The following is a 20,942-nucleotide window of genomic DNA, read 5'->3' as shown; positions in this document are numbered from 1 at the left end:
TAAGGCGACTACCCTGCCATTGGCCGATGCGGCCGCCTTCAAGGATCCGGCAGACAAGAAGGTGGAGACCTTGGCAAAATTTGCCTTTGAGGCAGCAGGTTCTTCCCTTCTTCCTGCCTTCGCTTCTGCCTGGGTGTCAAAAGCCCTCTCAGTCTGGTCTTCACAACTCCGCCAGGGTATTCTTTCAGGACCCCCCCCCCCGGAGGAATTATCTGAACTAGCTCTCCAATGTTCCAAAGCTGGAGATTTTCTGTGTTCCATGCAGTCAGCCTGCTGGGCTGCCTTTGCCACAGGCAACCTGGTAGGCCTCCGCCGGTTCATGTGGCTTAAAGCGTGGGATGCGGACGCCGCCTCCAAGAAGTCTCTAGCTGAACTTCCCTTTGTTGGTTCTCGGCTTTTTGGCAAGCACCTAGATGAGATTATCTCAGAGGCGACGGGGGGACCTGAAAGAGTTCCTTATTGCCTCAGAATAAGGCTCGCAGCACTACTTCCCGTCGGAAGTCCTCCTCTTTCCGGTCCTTTCGGACTTTTGGTCCCAATAAAGAGACCTCCAGGCAGGCACCTGCGCGGGACAAGAAGGCTCCATCCTTCCAGACCCGTCCCTCCTGGAAATTGGATAACCCTTCCGGCTGTTTTGCGGCCAGATCGGGCACCCGCAAACCTACCACGGCCTGAAGGGACGCCCCCCACCTGCGTTTTATTCTCGGTGGGAGGTCGTCTCTTACTCTTCCGGGATGCCTGGACCACGCACGTTCAGGACTCCTGGGTCAGGGAAGTAGTAGCCAACGGGTACAGGATCGAATTTGCCTACCTTCCAAGGGATCGCTTTTTTCTTTCCCGGGTCCCCCTCGCTAGCAAAAGCATTTCGGGGCGCACTCCAGTCCCTTCTCATCCAGGGAGTAATTTTCCCGGTTCCTCCCAGGGAATGTTTTCGGGGTTTTTACGCCAACCTCTTGATCCCCAAGAAAGGTGGTTCTGTACGCCCAATCTTGGATCTCAAGCGTCTCAACCAGCATCTTCTAATATTTCCCGGCCATCAGCGGTACCTCCGCTTTGCAGTTCCGGAAGGCCATTTCCAGTTTGTAGCTCTCCCCTTCGGTCTGGCCACTGCTCCGTGGGTCTTTACCAAGGTCCTGGCGCCTATAGTAGCCCTGTTAAGGACTAAGGGTGTCTCAGTGATTCCTTACTTGGACGGCCTCCTGATCAAAGCTCCAACCAGGGCTCAGAATCTGGAGAGTCTTGGTCTCACCCTCCAGACCTTATCTCACTTCGGTTGGATGGTCAATTAAGACAAGTCCTGCCTCTCTCCTACCCAGTCACTGGTTTTCCTGGGGCTCCAGTTCGACACGGCCGCTGCCCGTATTCGACTTCCACCGGACAAGCGGCTGACTCTCTTGTAAGGAGTCCGATTACTTCGGAACTCTGCCCCAGTTTCCATCCGCCTTTGCATGAAAGTCCTAGGCCTGATGGTGGCGGAGGCCGTGCCCTTTGCCCAGTTTCATTACCGTCCTCTTCAACTGGCGATTCTCTCCCGCTGGGACAGGTCACCACTGTCTCTCGACCGCAAGGTCGTTCTCTCGACGGTCTCGTCAGTCCCTTCTATGGTGGCTTCACTTTCCCCTGCTTCTTCAGGGGCACTCCTTCCTGCCCCTCCACAGGCAAGTTGTCTTGTCAAGTTGACTGATGCCAGTCTGTCGGGCTGGGGAGGTGTTTTCAGGGACCGGACAGTTCAGGGTCTTTGGTCTCCCCAAGAAGCCCTTCTCCCCATCAACATATTGGAACTGAGGGCAATCTATTTTTGCCTGTTTCATTGGGAACTCCTTCTTCAGGACCGCCCTGTTCGTGTCCAGTCGGACAACTCCCCTGCTGTGGCGAATATCAATCGCCAGGGCGGCACTCGCAGCTCAGCTGCGATGGCCGAGGTAACCAAAATTCTCCTTTTTGCAGAACTCAGGGTTCCGGCCATCTCAGCAATTTACATTCCGGGAGTGCACAACTGGGAAGCGGATTTTCTCAGCCGGTCCTCATCCGACCCCTGTGAGTGGTCCCTGCATCCGGAGGTGTTTGCAGAGATCTGCAACCTCTGGGGCACTCCAGACGTGGACCTCTTCGCGTCTCGCCACAACCAAAAAGTTCCTCTTTTTGTGTCAAAGTCCCAGGACCCCCATGGCTCTAGCCGTGGATGCCCTGGTGTTCCCTTGGTCGGGCTTTGCCCTATCCTATCTGTTCCCTCTCCTTCCCAGGGTCCTGAGGAAACTCGAGGCAGAGGGCTCGAGGCGTTAGTTCTCATGGCTCCAGACTGGCCCCGGAGGGCGTGGTACGCCGACGTGGTCAGGCTCCTGGATGACGTATTGCTGCACTTCCTACCTCGTCCAGACCTCCTATCCCAAGGTCCCCTGTGCCACCCCAATTTACTGTCGCTGCATTTGACGGCGTGGCGGTTGAGACCGCGGTTCTAAGGGCCCGAGGTTTCTCTCCCTAGGTGATTTGCACCATGCTCACGGCGTGCAAGCCCTGCTCTGCAAAGATTTACCACCGTACCTGGCGGTCTTATTTTCGTTGGTGTCTTTTTCTCCGGTCGTGTTATCCTTTCCCAGACTCCTTTCCTTTTTGCATTCGGTGCTGGAACAAGGGTTGGCTCTCAGCTCCCTTAAGGGTCAAGTTTCGTCCCTTTCCATTCTTTTTCAATGTCCTCTGGCGTCCAATTCTCCTGTCCGGACCTTCCTTCAGGGAGTGGCACACACTGCCCCTCCTTATGGGTCCCCTGCTCCCCCTTGGGACTTAAACTTGGTCTTAGGTGCCCTGCAAGGCGCTCCCTTTGAACCTCTCAGGGACATTCCTCTTCGCCTCCTTTCCTGGAAGGTGGCGTTCGTTATTGCTATTACCTCTATTAGGAGAGTATCAGAGCTGGCGGCTCTCTCCTGCCGTTCTTCCTTCCTGGTTGTACACCAGGACAAAGTTGTTTTCCGTCCTTCTTACCTAAGGTGGTTTCGGCCTTTCATCTTAACGAGGACATCGTCCTACCGTCCATTTGTCCGGCCCCTTCTCATCCCAGGGAACGTTTGCTCCTCAAACTTGATGTGGTGAGGGCTGTTTGGACCTCTCTCTCAGTCAATTCCTCCTTTCAGCAGTGTGACTCCTTTTTTGTTCTTACAGATGGTCATCTTAAGGGGCAACCTGTTTCTAAGGCCACTATTTCTCAGTGGATCCGATCTGCTATTTCGGAAGATTACCGCTGCAAGGGGAAGATCCCACCCTTTAGGATTTTGGCTCATTCCACCCGTTCTGTCGGGGCATCCTGGGCACTCCGCAACAAGGCTTCGGCCTCGCAGATCTGTAAAGTGGCCACTTGGTCGTCTTTGCACACTTTCGCAAGGTTCTACCAGATTCATACCTTTGCATCAGCTGATGCTAGTCTGGGCCGTAAGGTGTTGCAGGCGGCGGTGGTCCAGCCGTCCACCTGACCGATTTCCTTGCCCACCCATGGGATGGCTTTGGTACGTCCCATGGTCTGTGTCCCCCAATGGAGCCGATAGAGAAAAGGAGATTTTTATGTTTACCGTAAAATCTCTTTCTCGATGGATCCATTGGGGGACACAGCTCCCACCCTTTTTCTGGTGTTCCTATTTCAGTTATCTGTCCAAGGGTGCGTTCAGTTACTTTTTCTTCTGGTTTCTCGGACAGTTTGTGGTTTTTCTCTTGACCTGTCGGTCTTCTCCTATTGCTCTGGGACTAAAACTGATTAGCTCAGTTGCCTGGAGGCAGGTATACCCAGCTGAGAGGAGCTGACTTTTCTGTTGCCATAGAGTCAAGCCTCCTAGAGACAGCAGCATATACCCATGGTCTGTGTCCCCCAATGGATCCTTCGAGAAAGAGATTTTACTGTAAGCATAAAAATCTCCTTTTTTGCAGCACAAACGCAGCACAAAGAATGGTGTATTTGTTTTTAAAATTTAACAACATGGGGTGGAAAGTGGGCAGGGTTTCAGCATATTGAGCGCGCAACGTCTCGGAAACCAAAGCGGCACGGCACAAACTTACATTTTTGCAGCACAAACGAGTGGTGTATTTGTTTTTCAAAATTTAAGAACATGGGGTGGAAAGTGGGCGGGCCTTCATTAAAATCTAAGACGCAATATCTCAGGAACCAAACTGGCGCAAACGTTCATTTTTGCGGCACAAACGACTGGTGTATTTATATTCATCTTTTGCGAACATGGGGTGCCAACTTCACACAGGTTTCATCACTGCTGACTTTTGTCCTGTTGTGCTGCATTTATTGTCATTTGTACTACTTCAATAGAAGTTATATTTTAGGTTTATTTCTTCTGTAATAGGGATTTTAATGGAGATCTGTAGTTGTAATTTTTCAGACTTTTATGCAGCCTGGGCACAGTGGGATTCTGCAAAATTACTACTACAAATCCATTTTAATACAAACCTGCTTCAAATTTTGTTCTATGATTTATTGTCTGTTTTAGTTCATTTTGTAATATCTTGTGCATATGCAATTGTATTCCTGTTTCTAGGAACTAGAGCCTCAGGTTGGGGAACAGCTCTTGCTTCTGTGGGACAGAGTTCTGCTGGGAGATAGAAGTGTGTCTTATTGATAGGAGCCCAATCCCATGTGCCATTTTATTTCAGTGAGTATTTTCACACACACACTGTGCTCCCTGTTGACCACTATGATCATAAAAGCTCATCAATCAAATGTGTAATCCTAAAATTAAAACTTAACCACCAATCCACAGGATAGGTTAAGTGTGCTCACTGCTGCTCCATTCACTGGCTATAGGAGTGCTTTCCACTGTACTCTGCACCCTCCATCAGTCTCATATGAAGTGACTAGAGGGGGCTCCATTTACCTGTGGGATCCCCCTTTCTCTTGTTTAGTGGCGACCCAGGGGTTAGGCCCCACTGATTAGATACCTATCTTTTATCCTGTGGATGGGTGTAAAGTTTTAATCTTGAGATAACCCTTTTTAAAGGGCAACTGACAGCCTGTTTACCTGCACTAAACCCAATACAATGGATTATAGTGTGGGTGAACCTCAGTAGAAAGATGTTTTAATTAAAATTGGTTCATCCATCTCAGAGATATAGCTCCAGTTACTAGTGTGCAATAGAGGCAGGAGCTGGCTTGCCGAGCTTCCCTGTCCCAGTCCTCTTTGCTCAGCTATGCCCACCCATCTGGTGAATATACATAATTCTCCATTCTCACATCATTACGACTTGAGAGTGAAAATAAGGAAGCAGCGCATGCGCTCTGCCAGAACTATGTATATTCACAAGCTTGGCAGGCATAGCTAAGCAAAGAGGCAGAGAAGCTTAGCTCCACCCCTCCTCCCACAGTGAGCCCTCCAGGCTTAAGGAGCTGCAGTAGTTGTTCACGCTACCAGGGATGTCAGAGGCTGTCTCCCTCCTCTGCCTCCCCTGGTTCAGGGCCTTCTCTGCTTCTGCTCAGCAGAAGCCTGTCTACCTGGGAACCGCATTTTTTTGCCGTGTGCATGGTTGGGGTTTCAAGCACCTCACTGCTGGTGGGAGAAATCTGGAAGAGGGTCCCCTGCAGGTACACGGGACTGACATCAGTCAGTCAGACTTTCTTCTGCTTGAGGTTTGCCCATCTGATCGTCCGTACTCCAGTACTCCACTTTCAGTGGGAGGGTTCGCAGAAGTGACTCTGTGCCTTCAGGGACGGTGGTCTGAGCCTTCAGGGACGGCGGTGGTCTGCATGGTTTACTACTACGTCGGGTCACCTATCATACACTTCCCACACCTTGGCAGAAGTTCAGGTATGCCACTGCCGAGGTGTAGTTCTGAGCAGTGGGCCTTTCACAATGCGCCACGTAGTGGTTCGCAGGGTTCCCTACTTTCCCAGGTCCCTCTCCTTAGGCCTGCTGCTATCACGGATAAGGGCTGGTAAGCCACTTTCAGTGTGTGGTTCCGAGGACGGGATCGGTGTGTCCATGGTCCCTATGCCAATTAGCCAGACTGTCTGCATGGTTTTTTCATCCACCAGGCCACTTTCCCCATTCCTGCCGCTTCAGCGGCAGACATCCGGTGACTCACTTTCAGTGGGAAGTTCCAAAGAAGTGGGTCTGTGGATTCATTGGATGTTTCTAACGGTAAGTCAGACTGTGTCAGACTGTGTCTGCATATTTCCTGCACCTCATTCGTACTTAATCTCTTTAGTCTGCGACTGCAGTTCTGGTGTGTAGCGCCATTAAGAGATGGGGTGTGGGCATTTCCTGCAGGTTATGTGGACCCCGCAGCAGCAGCACTCTTGGTTCCCCTTTCTTACAGCGTAACGTTAGTCTTCTCAGGGCTTGATTGTGGCACGTTGTTGAGTGCTGAGACTAGTTTCCATGCTTCCGAACATTTGGGTGTCTGTAGTTCCCTTCGTGGTGGCAGTCTTGGTATCCCTCTACTATCATGAGGTACCCATGTCTGTTTCCCTAGATATTCTCTGGACACCCTGCACATGTAGAGCCTTCTTTCCCTCCTTTTTGGTGGGGTGTACCTCAGGCCTTCCTGTGCAACTGTTTCCATAGGTCTGTGGTGGTTGAGCACCTCTGTTCGGCCCTGCTGGGGCGACGGTCTGTTCTGTAGCCCCCCCCCCCCCAATGCCTCCAGGTATCTTCCTGGGTTCCTGTACGGGGTGGCACAGTCACCTGCACTGTTGCCTTATTCATCGGCCAGGATGGCTCCATGGCCACGCCATCTGCCCCCCCCTTTTTTCGCAGAGTCCGAGGTTTCGCCCCAATGGGGTGTTTCTTCCCAACGCTGTTGGCTGCTTCGTGTGCTTCTTACTTGCATTCGTAGTTATGTCTTTGTATCTCCTGTCTCCAGTGTTCAGGATTCAAATCCCTCTGGGCACACAACATGGCTCCTCCGTGCCTCGCTGTGTTTTCCAAGGATCCCTGGGGGCTACGTCCTCCCAGTGCTTTGATCTGTTACCATAGGGGGGCATTTCCTTGCTCCTATAGTACATGGCGCTCTTGAGAAATTCCCTTCCACAGGGGGTACTGAGATCAGGAAGCTTGGCACAGTCAGTGCCTGAGTTTCGTCTCCACTTCCCCTTGTTTTACCCCCAACTACGGTGACTATTTCACTGACCACTTTCTTCTGCCAAGATGGAGTCGTCTTGCACTTCACCCTATATGGTGAGGTACCTTGCTGGGCCTTTGTTTTTTTTCTGGGAGCGATAGGAAGTGCTTACTGCTCACTATTGAGGCCTGGCTTTCCTGCTGTTTCTGGTTGTCTACTGCTGCTCATGCAGCTAGGGCATTTTCCTTGTAGGAGGGGTTTATACAATCATGTATAGCTCAGCTCTCTTCCTTCCTTGTGCTCACCCTTCCCTTTGTCAGTGTCTCTGGCGCTACACTGCCAATGCTATCTTTTGGAGTAACCTTCTTGTGTCCAGAGCCTGGGAGTCCCAGCTGGGTCCCCTTTTGCTTTTCCCTCCATTTCCGTACTGACGAGACATTGCTGGGAGTGCTCTGGTTCACTCTGACCACTGGGTCCAAGAGCAATTAATCCTTGTTTTGGGCTCTCTCCTAGACTGCGGTGGTGTACCTTATTTTCATGTCGGTCCTCCTAGTCTTTCGGGCCTTTGTGATGATTGCGGTCCCGGGCACATGTAGTGCCCCTGCCCAGGCTTCCTTAAGATTCTTCTTCTTGTCCTGACATAGAAGTATGTTTCCCGAAGCGTTTCGCGGTTGTTGGATTAGCTCCCCCTACAGGTGGGGCACCTCCCAATGTTTTGAGAGTCTGCAGTTCCATGTTGCCGTTTCGGTTTTCCGGGTTACCCCTTACTTTCCTTTTCCTCCTTCGGGGTCCATTTACTCTGGGGTTGGATGGCACGTCTGTCTACCTGGTTTTCCAGTCTGGCCATTTTTCGGCTGCAGCATGGCTGTGGTCTCTTCTAGATGTTCAGCCTGTGTGGTGTCCTCTCCGAGTCCGATCTTCTCCCCAGGTGCTCACTCTGTGCCCCTGGCACCTACAGCTTTTTGTTTCAGATCTTCTGCACTATGCCTCTCCGGAGACGGTCCCCGTCTCTCTTTTTCCAGAAGTTTCTGGTCTTCACCTTGAGTGACTCGCCTTCAGCTCTCCCTGGCGTTTTCTCGTTTTGATTGGTCCTCTGTATGGTGTTCTCTTGTCGTTCCCTTTTCCTTTTTTGTTCCCAACTGGGCTCTCCCTCTATCTGGTTCTGTGCTTCTTGGAGTTGGTTTGGCCCATAATGTTTTATGAATATCAGGGGAGATTTATCAAAACCTGTCCTGAGGAAATGTTGCTGCGTTGCCCATAGCAACCAATCAGATTGCCTCTTTCATTTGTAACAAGGCCTCTGCAAAATAATAGAAGTGATCGATTGCTACTGACAGCCGGGAGGAGGGCAACTTATTATAGTAATTTATCTATGATTAATTATCAATGCTTATTTCCAAAAGTAAACAGGAGGTTTGCATACATTTGTGTTTCGTGACTTAACTGCATACATAGGGCATTCTAATGGTTTCAAAGGCATCAATATTAAACAATGTTGCTTTACCTCCTATTTTAGTTTGGTGCAATCAGTTCAATGCCACTGAGGTCACTTTTCCTTTAAGGAATACATAGTCTTATTAATAGGTCCTACAGGGGTCTTAATTCTTTTCATGGCATAAAGGGATTAAGCTTAGATTTTCTGATCTCTCAGAGCTGCAGTATTAAGACAAGTAAGGAATATGTAGCCCTTCTACCCAGGGTCTGGCAGAACGCTATTGGCACCGTGTTAGCAGGTTCTCATCAAGTAATTAAAAGCAGAACAAAAGTCTTGTTATTGGTATTGACATATCAATCTACAACAGACTTTCACCAGATAGTCTTGAAAAGGCTTTATTCCTCAATTATAACATCCATTGACAGCTGAAATGACAGGAACAGTATTCTCATGGGGAAGTGAACAGATTTTCCACAGTCTGTTCACAGTAATAATCTTTTTCCATGTCCCTTGAGATTTCTAGGTGTGTGAAATCAATATGTAGAAGGAGAGGGCTAGTATTGCCTTTAACCCTTCTATGGATGGATTGTGCTTGTTTTGGTTTGCTTTGTTATTTGTAATATAATATTCTTTTTCGTCACTTATATTTTAGACAAGTGTAAAGTTGATGTTATGGACCAGTTTTTCATATACGTTAGTATGGAATTCTACAAACAGTAATACCAAATATATTCACACAGCTGCACAATTGTACAAAATAGGCAAGGTAAAGTAGATGACTAGAGTAGATGACTTACTATATATCAAAAACTAGTTAAGATTGCCAACCACTTTAAACTAAATCTAAACATATGACTGTAAGGGTGTGAGTACCCAGAATTGTGATTGATTCCCATATTTGAAACCATTTGATAGATTCCCTTTAAGGGTAGTGCCACATGTAACTTATACGCAGCTGTGCAAAATCTGCTGCACAGTGGGAGACATGATGCATGTTCTTATGAGCAGACACACAGGGCTACCCGTGGCAGCCCTGTGCGTGCATTGAGGTTTGGCCACTGCTCCAAACCTCAATGTATACAAAGGGCTGCCATGGATAGCACTGTGTGTCTGCTTATAAGAGAATACACATCATGTTTCCCGCTGCGCAGCAGATTTTGCACAGCTGCGTATATGCTATGTGGGACCCTACCCGAAGAGAACATCAGCACATCTTTCTAGCCATATAACTTAATAGAAATTAAAGCTTTTCTTATGTGCAGTGCTCAAATAACACATTTTCTTTAGTAACACATTTTTTCCCCTCTTTTAAACAGGTTTTGACAAGCTGAAATGGCTGTGAATATTTGGAATGACACTATTTTCACTAATTGGTTTCCGTTAATTGCACGTAATTGTTTACAATCAGCTAGTTTGTAAGAGGCCAATGTCACAAATAGGCTTTATTACAAATGCACTAGACCTGGATGGGCAGTTCTTGGATTTAGAATTTGGATTTAAAGTGCTGGTTAATACAACTGGAGATCTAATTTAGGTGGCTGGATTATGGATTATGGTGCCCATTAACTGTCTCTGAACAGAATACACTGTAATGTTCCTTACATTTTCTAAAGCAAATTGCACTGTTTTAAATGTTCTATGTTAATTTAATGACATTTTCAGACTGCACATTATGGAAGTTGTAATCAGCAGTTAAAGTCTGGTTTTATTTAAACAATGTAAAATGATGGTGTTTCTTACGCTCTACATGTCAATGCATTATTAAGTGCGTGATCATAAAGTGGTCAGTATGGAGAACCAATATTATATTTTTGTTGGGAGTATGGTCTATGCATATATGTTCAAAACTGCTGTACCTGTACATGGTATACCTTCCAAGTAGTAGATATAATGGAAAAATTCTAAAACAAGAATTTAGAAGATCAGATTTTCCCCATGTAACATTTCAAAATAAACACATCAGGGAAAGCCACCATGAAAATGTCAGAGATCCCTGTATCTACTGCTGCAGCCTGTCAGCATTCTACTGGTTTCACACCTAAGACTGGAAAACTACCTTCTACTATTAAATATAGCACCATTTAAAAGGTTCTTAGGGAAAGAAAGAAATGTGAATAAAGTAAGAGAATGTAAATGTTCTACATTTTGTTTAACTGTGGTCCTTATAGGGGTACTCCGACCCTAGACATCTCATCTGTCATTTCTGCACAGAGCAAACTCGCTCTGTGCATAATGACGGGCAATACAGGGGCCGGAGCATCGTGACTTCACAGCTCCGCCCCTCATGACGTCACAGCCCGCCACCTCAATACAAGTCTATGGGAGGGGGCGTGGTGGCCACCACGCCCCCTTCTATAGACTTATATTGAGGGGGCGGTGTGTGATGTCACTATGCTCCGGCCCCTGTATTGCCGTCATTACGCACAGAGCGAGTTTGCACTGTGCGCTAATGACAGGTGGGTGCTGCAGCCGAGATCCCGGGGGTCCCCAGCAGCGGGACCTCCATAATCAGACATCTTATCCCCTATCCCCTATCCTTTGGATAGGGGATAAGATGTCTAGGGGTGGAGTACCCCTTTAATAATTGAAATCTAGACCATTGCTTGCATAGGGTAGGAAGAATTTCTTATTTATGTATTTTCTATTGACATGAGATGCTTCCATAAGGTTGGGCATGTATAAACATTATAGTGCCCATATGTATTTGAGTTTTATCTTAAAAGAAAGATTCTATTTAGATTTTTTTCTGTTTCATTGCATAGAAATACAACACTTATGTGCTGTAGAAAACTAAGTTAAGGAAATGTAAAATGTAATGTTTTGTCCACTGCCATAAATGTATAATATAAACTGCTTCTACTCATTGTTTTGACTAGTGTCGTATAAACTTAAGACCGAACAGTGTTCCAAATTACACATTGCACTTGTATATTTACATTGTTTTTTACTACCATGTTTTACTGTTCACTTGTTTAACTGTGAAAACATTGTACACGTTTCACTCTTCTGCCCCCTTAATTTGCAGACCATTGTACCATCTTACAGCAGTGTGTAGTTGGTCAATAGGCCTCTAACTGCAGACTCCTGTAACATGTCCTAGTTCTGTATTCGGATCAAGCTGATCACCAGCTCGGACATCAGTGCAATCCTTCTGCTCTGTTTCCGTTTTTTTTTTTTTTTTTTGTAATGATAAAAGTATGTTTATTTATCTAATAGTACTTTATATACATTATAATTGTTCCTAGTTAAATTGATTTCCTGAGGCCAAAACTTTTCTCTACTTTGGTGCTACCCTAGAAAAGTATAGTTTCAAATTTATGCTATGCCTATAATGTACTGCCTTAGATGACTGTAAGGTCATATATAACCTTACTAAAGTTGTGTTTTTTATTTCTGGAACTAGACAAAATCTAAAAGGTTCTTAAAAAGGCTACGTTCACACAGCCGCTGTGCTCTGTTAAAAAGAGCTCTATCGCTCAGTTCATGAATAAAATACTGCATGTCTGCTTTTTTTTTTTACCTGACATTCAACTATTCCCATTCAAGTCAATGGGATATGTTGGGACCCAGCGGTGTCAGTTGTGCTCTGACCCATTCAAGGTCAGTTCAGCTCATAAAAAATAAAAAAAAACACTCTGAAAGGTGTACAACTGCAGTTTGAATTTAGCTTTAACAATGACATTTTGCGCCAAGTTATGAATTTCAGTGATCTTCACATATGTAGGTGTGTCCAGAAGGTGATATAAGGGATCTACAGTATCACTCTTCTACAGTTTCTGGAAATGTAGATTGTAATTGTGTATTTTCTGAACATCAGCTGCACTTATACACTTGTTTATAACTGCAATAAAGTTTCATTTTCAAAGTTTATAATTATTTTTTTCTTCATTTTTTTTGTGATTCCTTTTATTTACCGTATTTATCGGCGTATAACACACACCCTCATTTTAAAAGGGAAATTTGCGTAAAAAAAAAAAAGTAAAATAAATGACAATGAAGCTCTGAACTTAATTCCAAAATCATTCCCCAAAATTTGATTCCTCCCATTTGCCACATCATTCCCCCTGCTCCTCAGTCTACTCCCCCCTTGTGTCACATCATTCCTCCCCATTTATCAGCCCCTATGCCACAACATCCCCCCTGTGAGTCATTATTTCCCTTGTTATCGTCTTGTACCTTATTTGCCCGTTACCCCTACTGTGCCTCATTTGCCCTTGTGACCCCCCCCCCCCCCTGTGCCCTCCCTGTGCCTCATTTGCCCCTGTGCCTCATTTTTCCCTATTTCCTTCAGTGGTCCCCCTTCTTTTTTTTTTTTTCCAGGGCTGCTCGGTCAGTGAAGCATGACAAGTGACGTCCTCTGCCAGCTCCTCTATGCAGCATCAGGGACGTCACTCGTCAATTCTTTGCAGCTGCCATTGGTCACTGCTCTAAAGTGGCGGCTGCAAGAAAGAATGAGTGATGTCCCTGATGCAGCGCAGAGGAGCCGGCAGAGGACGTCACTGATCATGATTCCCGAGAATGCTGGCAGCCTGAGCCAGGTGAGTAAAATTTTAAGGAGAAGGATGGGGGGGGGGGGGGGGGGGGAGGGGGAGAGGCGTGGGAAATCATAGGTGTCTGGGCAGCAGTAGCCACCACTGGTCACTGTTTTAAGGTGGCTCGACCAGGCTGCTGATCTTTTAACAAGCAGCCAGGGCTGCAGCCACTTTAAATCAGTGACCAGTGGATTTAGCAGCATATAAAAATAACACAGGCAAGCTTTTTGCCTGTTATTTTAGCGTGTTATATGCCAATAAATATGGTATATTACTTTGCATTGGCCTAATGTACCAAAACTGTGAAAAGTTGTCTTGTTTCATGTGGCAACTAGTCAGGGATTCTCTTTCATTTTCACATTTTCATTGGTTAAAACAAAAAGTGATGGAAGGAATAATGCTGAATGAAACATTATTATCTTGGTTAACAATAGCTGCATTCTGCAAAGTCATTTATTTTTTCAGAAAAATGATTATTATATTTTCTTCGAGAAGTTCTGCTTACCCCTCCAATAATGTAGTAAATTGAATGTTGTCAAAATATTTTTTTATTTAGTGGGAGCACATTCCTATCTGAAATGTGTATATTTTAGAGTGATATTCGCAGAGATCTGCTTAGACAAAGCCCCCTTACCATTCCGACAAACATGAGTTCTTAATATAGATAGTAAAACCTCTTTGAGGTGACCACACATATGGTCTTCATAATGCAAAATAAATGTACAACTAAAAATCTCACAGAAAAATCTTTTCTGAGTAAGGAGGTTGTTGTCTCAAAGAGGAGGTTTTGGCGAGGTTTCCCTGTATTGTAAATCTTATTAAGAAATCTACCACTATTATATGCTTTTTCAGTATACATAGTATTGCAGGCAAGACAAAATGTATACTTACTGCAAAGAAGAAAAAAAACAGCCAGAGCCTGCAGGGGTGAGGTGGCACTGGTGCCACCTCACGATCGCCCTGATTCGTCGGCCGGATTACCGGCCGACCAATCAGGGCGCCTGCTGCGGGTGTCACTCCCGCACCCGCTCCACCCCTCTTCTGGAGGACGTGAGCGGGTGCGGGACATGCACCCCGGGTGCTGGGGACCCCGATCCCCGACGCCCCTGTTGGGATCGGGGCCCCAGGAGCAGCTGCGGCGGCGGGACTGACCTGCAGCGTCTGGATCGTTGGAGGTGAGTGACAGCCTCCTGCTGTTGCTTAGCAACAGCTCCCAGCATGCAAAAAGGGCATGCTGGGAGCTGTAGTTATGCAACAGCAGGAGGCAGACCACCACAACTCCCAGCATTCCCTTATGGGCATGCTGGGACTTATGGTTTTGCAACAGCTGGAGGCACATTCTTTCTATGGAAAAGTGTACCTTCAGCTGTTGTATAACTACAACTCCCAGCTTGCACAAACAGCTAAAGTGCATGCTGGGAGTTGTAGTGGTGCATCTGCTGGTTGCATAACTACAACTCCCAGCATGCCCGTTGGCTGTCGGTGACTGCTGAGAGTTGTAGTTTTGCAACAGCTGAAGGCACACTGGTTGTGAAACTCAGAGTTTTTTTTTTTACCTAACTCAGTGTTTCACGACCGGTGTGCCTCCAGCTGTTGCAAACTACAACTCTCAGCAGTCACCGTACACCATGCACCGTACATGCTGGGAGTTGTAGTTTTGCAACAGCTGGAGGCACACTGGTTGTGAAACACTGAGTTAGGTCACAAACTCAGTGATACATAACCAGTGTGCCTACAGTTGTTGCAAAACTGCAACTCTCAGCAGTCACCGACAGCCAACGGGCATGCTGGGAGTTGTAGTTATGCAACAGCTGGATGTCCCCCCCAATGTGAACGTACAGGGTACACTCACATGGGCGGAGGATTACAGTAAGTATCTGGCTGCAAATTTGAGCTGCCGCAAACTTTCTGCTGCAGCTCAAATTGCCAGCGAGAAACTACTGTGAACCCCCGCCCGTGTGACTGTACCCTAAAAACACTACACTACACTAACACAAAAAATAAAATAAAAAGTAAAAAACACTACATATACACATACCCCTACACAGCCCCCCTCCCCAATAAAAATGAAAAACGTCTGGTACGCCACTGTTTCCAGAACGGAGCCTCCAGCTGTTGCAAAACAACTCCCAGTATTGTCGGACAGCCGTTGACTGTCCAGGCATGCTGGGAGTTTTGCAACAGCTGGAGGCACCCTGTTTGGGAATCACTGGCGTAGAATTCCCCTATGTCCACCCCTATGCAATCCCTAATTTAGGCCTCAAATGCGCATGGCGCTCTCACTTTGGAGCCCTGTCGTATTTCAAGGCAACAGTTTAGGGTCACATATGGGGTATCGCCGTACTCGGGAGAAATTGTGTTACAAATTTTGGGGGGTATTTTCTGCTTTTACCCTTTTTAAAAATGTAAAATTTCTGGGAAAACAAGCATTTTAGGTAAAAAAAAAATTTTTTTTTTACATATGCAAAAGTCGTGAAACACCTGTGGGGTATAAAGGTTCACTTAACCCCTTGTTACGTTCCCCGAGGGGTCTAGTTTCCAAAATGGTATGCCATGTGGGTTTTTTTTTTGCTGTCCTGGCACCATAGGGGCTTCCTAAATGCGGCATGCCCCCAGAGAAAAATTTGCGTTCAAAAAGCCAAATGTGACTCCTTCTCTTCCGAGACCTGTAGTGCGCCAGCAGAGCACTTTTCACCCCCATATGGGGTGTTTTCTGAATCGGGAGAAATTGGGCTTCAAATTTTTAGGGGTATTTTCTGCTATTACCCTTTTTAAAAATAAAATTTTTTTGGGAAAACAAGCATTTTAGGTAAAAATTTTTTTTTTTTTTTACATTTGCAAAAGTTGTGAAACACCTGTGGGGTATTAAGGTTCACTTTATCCCATGTTACATTCCCCGAGGGGTCTAGTTTCCAAAATGGTATGCCATGTGGTTTTTTTTTGCTGTTCTGGCACCATAAGGGCTTCCTAAAGGTAACATGCCCCCCAAAAACCATTTCAGAAAAACGTACTCTCCAAAATCCCCTTGTCGCTCCTTCCCTTCTGAGCCCTCTACTGCGCCCGCCGAACACTTTACATAGACATATGAGGTATGTCCTTACTCGAGAGAAATTGGGCTACAAATTCAAGTCTAAATATTATCCTTTTACCCCTTGTAAAAATTCAAAAATTGGGTCTACAAGAACATGTGAGTGTAAAAAATGAAGATTGTGAATTTTCTCCTTCACTTTGCTGCTATTCGTGTGAAACACCTAAAGGGTTAAAACGCTGACTGAATGTCATTTTGAATACTTTGGGGGGGGTGTAGTTTTTATAATGGGGTCATTTATGGGGTATTTCTAATATGAAGACCCTTCAAATCCACTTCAAACCTGAACTGGTCCCTGAAAAATACTGAGTTTGAAAATTTTGTGAAAAATCGGAAAATTGCTGCTGACCGTTGAAGCCCTCTGGTGTCTTCCAAAAGTAAAAACACGTCAATTTTATGATGCAAGCATAAAGTAGACATATTGTATATGTGAACCAAAAAAAAATGTATTCGTAATATCCATTTTCCTTACAAGCAGAAAGCTTCAAAGTTAGAAAAATGCGAAATTTTCAAATTTTTCATCAAATTTACGGATTTTTCACCAAGAAAGGATGCAAGTATCGACAAAAATTTACCACTATGTTAAAGTAGAATATGTCACGAAAAAACAATCTCGGAATCAGATTGATAACTAAAAGCATTCCAGAGTTATTAATGTTTGAAGTGACAGTGGTCAGATGTGCAAAAAACGCTCCGGTCCTTAAGGCCAAAATGGACTCCGTCCTGAAGGGGTTAATCTATAACTATATGTGCCTCCCCTTACCTGCAGCATAACTGAAAGCGGAGAGTTCTCTGCTATTTTGTATTTTACATTAGTTATTGTGTCCATATGAGAGAAAGAAGTAAATGTCTTAGAATGGCATGAAAGTACCCTAGTGTAAGGATTTTCACTACATCAAGCACCATCCTACTTTAGCACTTAGAATTAGCCAATTTAGTCATGTCAAGTGTTCTATGTGCGGAAATAGAGCTTTCCCTGTTTATTTTAACATCTAAAACCGTGTTAAAAATCACAATTCATTGACAGTGCCAATTGTGTCTTTCTTATCTGCCAATAATTCTTTAAACTTACAGCGATGTCAAAAAATTGTATTTGAATAAAGCCATCACCCCCAATATATATAACTTTACTAATATTGCAAATTGTACTGGCTTTAGAATGTTTGTGTATGATTTACCTTTAATTCTGTTCTCCTTTTATTTTCAGTTTAGCTCTCTTGCTCCTTCCTCTCTGCCGAGATAATGCATCATCCTCTGCTGTCTCAGGAGGCTTGGCTGGATCTTGTTTCTGATCTTAAGCCTCACCTGACTGATGTCATCACATCTGACCAACCCCTTTAGCCTACATCACCACCTCTGACCAGGCCCTCCAATTTACATCACCATCTCTTTGTCATTTACAGATATATGTCTTTATCGGAACATTTAGGGTTCTGGGCTCTAACTTACACAGGAACAAATTGTTCGGATGGCCCATTCAATTTCATTGTTCACAGCAGGCTCATGTGCTGCCTATAATTGCCCTGTCAAAATATAGCCCTTAGACAGTCTGCACTGACTGCAGTCTTTTTATGCCTCCAGAATAAACTCAGGAGAGAACTATACAAAAACCTTAGATGGAAAGAATAGAAGGCATACACCAACATTCCCACTATTCCTTAAAACTTTTATGCTGCCCAAATAATGACTTGTTGGGACGGACTCCTTGATTGATAGGTCTCTCCCTATTTAGATGAATATGAAAAAGAAAAAGATGGAGAGGACAGCGCCTTGCGTAATTCTGTGGGCTGGGATCCCAGTCTTGCCAAAATAATGAAAATATGCTCACCTTAAGTGAACCTTGGTTCAAGCATGTCACCCCTCTGTATGAGGTACAGACGTAAGATCTCGGGATGCGGCCTGCAGGATCAGACCGGTCTCATCAAGGGGGATCAGTAATCACCAAGGCAAGAAATATTCCAAAAAGTTGATGTGCAGCGGCACTGCCTCTTAGAGATCGAAGATACAGTCGAAGTTCAGGTGAAAACTAAGTGTATTTTATTGACACATGAAACTTTAAAACAGTGCAAAAGGCATTTCGAGGGTAAGTTCCCCCGTTATCAATTGCTAAAATGTCATCTGGTGATGGTACATACAATACAAGTTTAACACACATTTTGGTGCCATCTAAGAGTCAAAGGTTAGAGAGGATGTTGATGTTCCGTGGCGCTTTCTGTAAAAAACGCAATAAAACACACAAACAATATTGTAAATCTATATAAAAGTCTCCTTGTCTCTTAAGAATAAAGTTTTGAATGGTCTCTGTATATCGCTCCTTGAATGGGAAGTTCAGATGTCTGGAATTGTATAAAATACATTTTAAAAGTCCCGCTGGTTCATTCATGAAACCAGGAGCGACCAATTAGTGGAGTTATTCAGTGTGTCATTGTGCGTAGTAGGACTAGGATTTCTATGTGTAATCACGTGGTTGGCCAGCAGGGACCATTCAAAATCTTCTCGTTATTGGTCTATGATGGCGTCCAATCAGCTTGTGTTGAAAACGGTTGGGCACCAATCCTGATATCGCCTACTTGAGGACTGAAAAATTGTGGAAAATTTAAATAGAATATAATAAAATAGAATAAATCTCCCAGTGTGTTGTTAATTAGTGCAGGCAAAATTTTCGGTAACCAATCGGCTTGTGTTTGGAGCGGCTATGTACCAATCACAGCTTCGCCTACTGGAGGGCTGGAAATGGCGGAGGTTTTGAAATGAAGATGAATCTTAGAGATGTTCATAATTACAGTTGAGAGTGTAGAGGAGAGGTGACTTCAAACTGGTTGTTTCTGGTGGTGGGAATGAATCCATTTGTTCTTAGTAAAGGATATTAGATGGTGTGTTCGATGTATTAATTTAAACCCAGTGGAATCAACTTAAATATCCAATAGTTTTCTCTTCTACATAACATAAATCTTCGATTGCTGGTTACAGGGATATGTTCTATTGGTAGAACAGAAAAGTTAGAAAAATCACAGTTATGTTTGATGGACGCATGCCTCGATTCACTGTGTAATTGGCATCCATTCTTAACATTCTTTACAAAATCATAATTCTTTCAATTTTGCACCTAAAAATCCATATGATGGCTTGTTTCTTGCGCTGCCAATTCTACTTTGTAATGACATCAGTCATTTTACCCAAAAATCTACAGCAAAATGGAAAAAAAATTATTGTGTGACAAAATTGAATAAAAAAACGCCATATTGTAACCTTTGGGGGCTTCCGTTTCTACACAGTACATTTTTTGGTAAAAATTACACCTCCTCTTTATTCTGTAGGTCCATACGATTAAAATGATACCCTACTTAAAAAAATAAAAAAATGTATTTATCTTTATAAATCCATGTCCACCACAATAGTTATAGATTATTCATAAAATTACATTTCCATTTTCTTCACATATCAATATTACTAAAAAAAAATTAAACCCTCCCCCCCATACACTTCTCAAATCTGGTTTCAGTGCCCTGTCTGACCCACATTACCCACAATTTTTTTTTTTACTAATTTCAGTAATCCCTCCTCTCTCCTCCCCTCCCACATCCCCCTCCCAATCACTATACAATCACTATACAAAAGGAAATAAAAAAAAACATCTATATAAAGAGGGACTGATATTAACTTTCATCCATCCACTACATCAAGTGGAAGGGCCCACAATCACTCAACTTCCATTCCAATATGGGAGAGAGGGGAGAAGCAACAAAGGGGATAGGGAGAGGGAAAAAAGGAGAAAGAAAAAAAAAATAGAAAAAAACTTAAGAAAGCTAAAAGTATAAAAAAAAAAATTGGAAGAAAAAAGATTAACTAATAATACCTTCCCATCCCTTCTTATAGTCTCTCTATTCCACTATATCATATCATTAGGATTATTTCAGATTTTGGTCGGACAGATCACCTCCCCTCACAGAGACATAATCCCCTACCACCCTACCCCACCCCATGGCAGAAGGGAACAAAAGAAAAAAAAAAGGCCAATTATCTAAGACTCTCCATTAAACACAATGGCCCTTATTTACTAAGAGTGGAGTGTAGGTTTCTTTGTGGATTTTAATTCCTTGCAATTTATTTTCCTTGATATTTACTAAGGTTTCCCTACATTTTCCACTTTCCCTACACTTTTTGCTTTTTTTTACACATGCTCTGATCTGCCTGGTTTTCCTCAGCTCAAACCCACCACATTTTATGTGAAAACTTTAGTAAATATGTTGGGTTTTTGTGAAAATGTCGGGAACATGGTCCCCTTTCCATGGTGGCCACGCCCCTTTTACGGGTTTTCTTAGCAAAATGTTCTCAGCGCTCGCTCCCGCCTGTTTGATTGACAGGCGGGAGCGAGCACCGCAGTGAGTGAATTCCGACTCATTGCCAGGCTTCAATGAGTCGAAATTCACTAGTGATGTCACTGCCGAATGCATTCGGCCACTAGGAGGGCGACCCCTAGTGGCCAAATTTAAAAGTTATTTTAAACTGTTTTAAAATCACTTTTTTTAATTAAAGTATATTAGAGATATGTTGTAGTACTTAAGTACTACAACAGATCAATTTTTTTATTTCATGACAGTGCCCATTTAACCCCTTGGGGACGGAGCCCATTATGACCCTAAGGACGGGAGCATTTTTTGCAAATCTGACCACTGTCACTTTAAGCATTAATAACTCTGGGATGCTTTTACTTATAAATTTGATTCCGCGATTGTTTTTTCGTGACATGTTCTACTTTATGTTAGTGGTAAATTTTTGGCGATACTTGCATCCTTTCTTGGTGAAAAATTTTAAAATTTCATTAAAAATTTTAAAATTT

General features: G+C 44.4%; 1 protein-coding gene across 4 annotated transcripts in view; it reads left to right on the top strand.

Moving 5' to 3' along the window:
• YTHDC2 (YTH N6-methyladenosine RNA binding protein C2) overlaps positions 1 to 12,346 on the top strand; it is a 108,271-nt gene extending 95,925 nt beyond the window's left edge. For all 4 annotated transcript variants that reach the window (XM_056537448.1, XM_056537451.1, XM_056537450.1 and 1 more), the window contains 2 exons: positions 4,530 to 4,643; positions 9,799 to 12,346. In XM_056537448.1, coding sequence (XP_056393423.1) covers positions 4,530 to 4,610 — 81 coding nt within the window. In that variant the 3' untranslated portion in view covers positions 4,611 to 4,643; positions 9,799 to 12,346. The remainder of the gene's footprint in view (positions 1 to 4,529; positions 4,644 to 9,798) is intronic.
• Positions 12,347 to 20,942: the final 8,596 nt, after the last annotated feature.

The sequence above is a fragment of the Hyla sarda genome, chromosome 1 (genome assembly GCF_029499605.1).
Source record: "Hyla sarda isolate aHylSar1 chromosome 1, aHylSar1.hap1, whole genome shotgun sequence".
Taxonomy (NCBI): Eukaryota; Metazoa; Chordata; class Amphibia; order Anura; family Hylidae; genus Hyla; species Hyla sarda.
The sequence above is the reverse complement of the archived record's forward strand: the minus strand, read 5'-3'. Positions and strand labels throughout refer to the sequence as shown.